We start from the raw sequence: 2,500 nt of genomic DNA on the forward strand, positions 1-2,500 counted from the left end.
GAGAAAGAAAGAGAGAGAGGGGGTGTGTATGTGTGTGTGTGTGTGTGTGTGTCTGTGTGTGTGCGTGTATGAATGTGCGTGTGTGTGTGTGTGTGTGTATACATGTGTATGTTTGCATGCATTAATTCATAATTGTGTATGTAGACGCTAATAATACTAATAATTATAGTATTAATAATGATAAGGATGAAAACTATAACAGTACCAATGATTATGATGATAATAGATAAAAAGATTAATCAATAATTATATATCTCTCTTCCTTTATCTGTCCATCTGTCTGTCTGTTCATCTACCTACCCATCTGTCTATCTTTCTGTTTACTGCCTATCCATCTACCTCCTTCTCATTCTCTCCCTGCCTATCTCTCTCCCTCCCTCTCTCTCTCTCTCTTCTTATTCTCTCCCTCCCTCCCTCCCTCTCCCCTCTCATTCTCTCCCTCCCTCCTCCCTCTCCCCTCTCATTCTCTCCCTCCCTCCCCCCTCTCCCCTCTCATTCTCTCCCTCCCTCCCTCCTCCCTCTTCCCTCTCATTCTCTCCCTCACTCCCTCCCTCCAAACAAACAAACATAACTCATTATACTATAAAAAAAAATAGACAAAATATGTTACCAACTGTGTCCACTAAGTATAATAATAACAATTATAAATAAACAATCAAACAAAACAGGTCTACGCCTTCGACCCTTCCATGGGCGTGCGGGACCACCTGAGATCACGCAGCATCCGCTTCTTCAGCCTCGGCATCTCTGACTACCAGGGCGAGATGAACGTCAGTCAGCTGATCGACATCAGAGCAGGGAGAGGGAAGGTGAGGAAGGGAATGAGGGAGAAGGAGGGAGAGGGGGAAGGGAGAGAGAGTGGGAGGGAGGGAGGAAGGAAGGAGAAGGGCGAGAGGAGGGAAGGAAGGAGGGGAAAGGTAGGGAGTAGGGAGGAGGGGAGGAGGGGAAGGAGAGAGGGAGAAGGGGAGGGGAGGGGGTTTGGAGGGAAGGAGAGAGGGAGAAGGGGAGGGAGGAAAGGGAGGGAAGGAGGGAGAAGGGGTTTAGAAGGAAGGAGAGAGGGAGAGGGAGAAGGGTAGGGAGGAGGGGAGGGAGGGAGGGAAGGAGGAAGACGGGTTTGGAGGGAGCCAGCAGGTCTGGAGGAATGAACAGAGGGAGGAGAAGAGGGAGATGGGATTGGTAAAGAGGGAGAGAGAATTCTCCTACTTCGTCAGCAGCAGAAAAGCGAACCAAGAACAGAGTTTCGAGGTTTTTGACGAGGGCCTCGAGAGTGACAAATTGGCCAAGAGCAGGACCTCGTAAATTATTGTTCTTTCGTGATCGAAGTTCTCGAAATCGGTTCATTGATCAAAGGCATTGAAGTGTATTTGGTAATAACGTGCGATTATTTAATTTTGTGTTGAACGAGTAAGGGTAAGATGAGAAAATGTGTCTTTCTCTGCAAATTGGCTTGCTCGCCACACACACCATGATTTTTTTTCTCTCTATTGTAGCAATAAATACAGGCAAGGAAGTGCATACAAACAAAATCTGTATATATTGCAATGTGATTTTTTCTTCATAAAAGATAAACTAGTTTTAGATGACAAAAAAAGGTTGATTTAAGACATATTGGAGGAAAGAGCGGAAAATAGACCCATAGAGAAAGTATTTTGTATTTTGTGTTATAATAATCTTATCCGTTATTCATAATTAACAGTAGAATTATTCTTTTTTTGTTGTTTGCTTTTCCTTTTACTGTTACTTTTTTAAATGACCACCTTGCCTTCAATGAAAATAAGGAGCTTTCAACAGAACGATGATGATGATGATTTTGTTCTGCAATTTTTTAGGTAAATACAATTCTCGTCTCCTTGGCGTGACCTGACTGGTGCCCGTCCTCGTAAAGCAAGGTCACGCTCTCCATGCTTATCCATCTTATCTTCTCTCTACAGCATTAATGCCCCTCCTTTCCTTACTGCACAGGAGCTCCCTGTCGACCGCTACGAGAACATCGTCCGGCGTCTGGGACTCGAAGGCCGCGTCATCGATTTCGTCAAGATGGACATCGAACTCTCCGAGCTGGACGTCCGCGACTCTGGACAACTCGAACCTCTCGCTCACCAGATCGCTCGAATCACGACGATGGAGGATCCGGGGTCTGCTGCGGCGAACCTGCTAGGTACAACTGGCTCACTTCCTCAGGAAATCAAGACGAGATGGCGTCGAGAATCCACACGACTGATGGAAGGTATCGGGGGGTAACTTGGGAGATGGGGAGAGAGGAGGAGAGGAGGGTGGATAGAAGGGGAGAGAAGAGAGGGAGGGAGCTAGAGGAGAGGGGGAGAGGGAGGGAGGGATGGAGAGGGAGGGATGGAGGGAGGAAGTGAGAGAGAGAGAGAGAGAGAATCAGATAGGCATTAAACCGCATAGTATATAAACCCTTGACTCCACACAAGCCTTAATTCCTTGGGCTACTCCTACAAGGCTCCACAAATCCCATATCGCAAAGCTAGCGCGACCT

At 46.8% G+C, this 2,500-nt stretch overlaps 1 protein-coding gene across 1 annotated transcript in view; it reads left to right on the forward strand.

The window, feature by feature from the left end:
• LOC119578634 (methyltransferase-like protein 24) overlaps positions 1 to 2,500 on the forward strand; it is a 5,939-nt gene that overhangs the window by 3,437 nt on the left and 2 nt on the right. The window contains exons 4-6 of the mRNA XM_037926195.1: positions 669 to 809; positions 1,963 to 2,237; positions 2,436 to 2,500. The exon at positions 2,436 to 2,500 is cut by the window's right edge and continues 2 nt beyond it. Coding sequence (XP_037782123.1) covers positions 669 to 809; positions 1,963 to 2,237; positions 2,436 to 2,500 — 481 coding nt within the window. The remainder of the gene's footprint in view (positions 1 to 668; positions 810 to 1,962; positions 2,238 to 2,435) is intronic.

The sequence above is a fragment of the Penaeus monodon genome, chromosome 11, assembly GCF_015228065.2.
Source record: "Penaeus monodon isolate SGIC_2016 chromosome 11, NSTDA_Pmon_1, whole genome shotgun sequence".
NCBI classification, from domain to species: Eukaryota; Metazoa; Arthropoda; class Malacostraca; order Decapoda; family Penaeidae; genus Penaeus; species Penaeus monodon.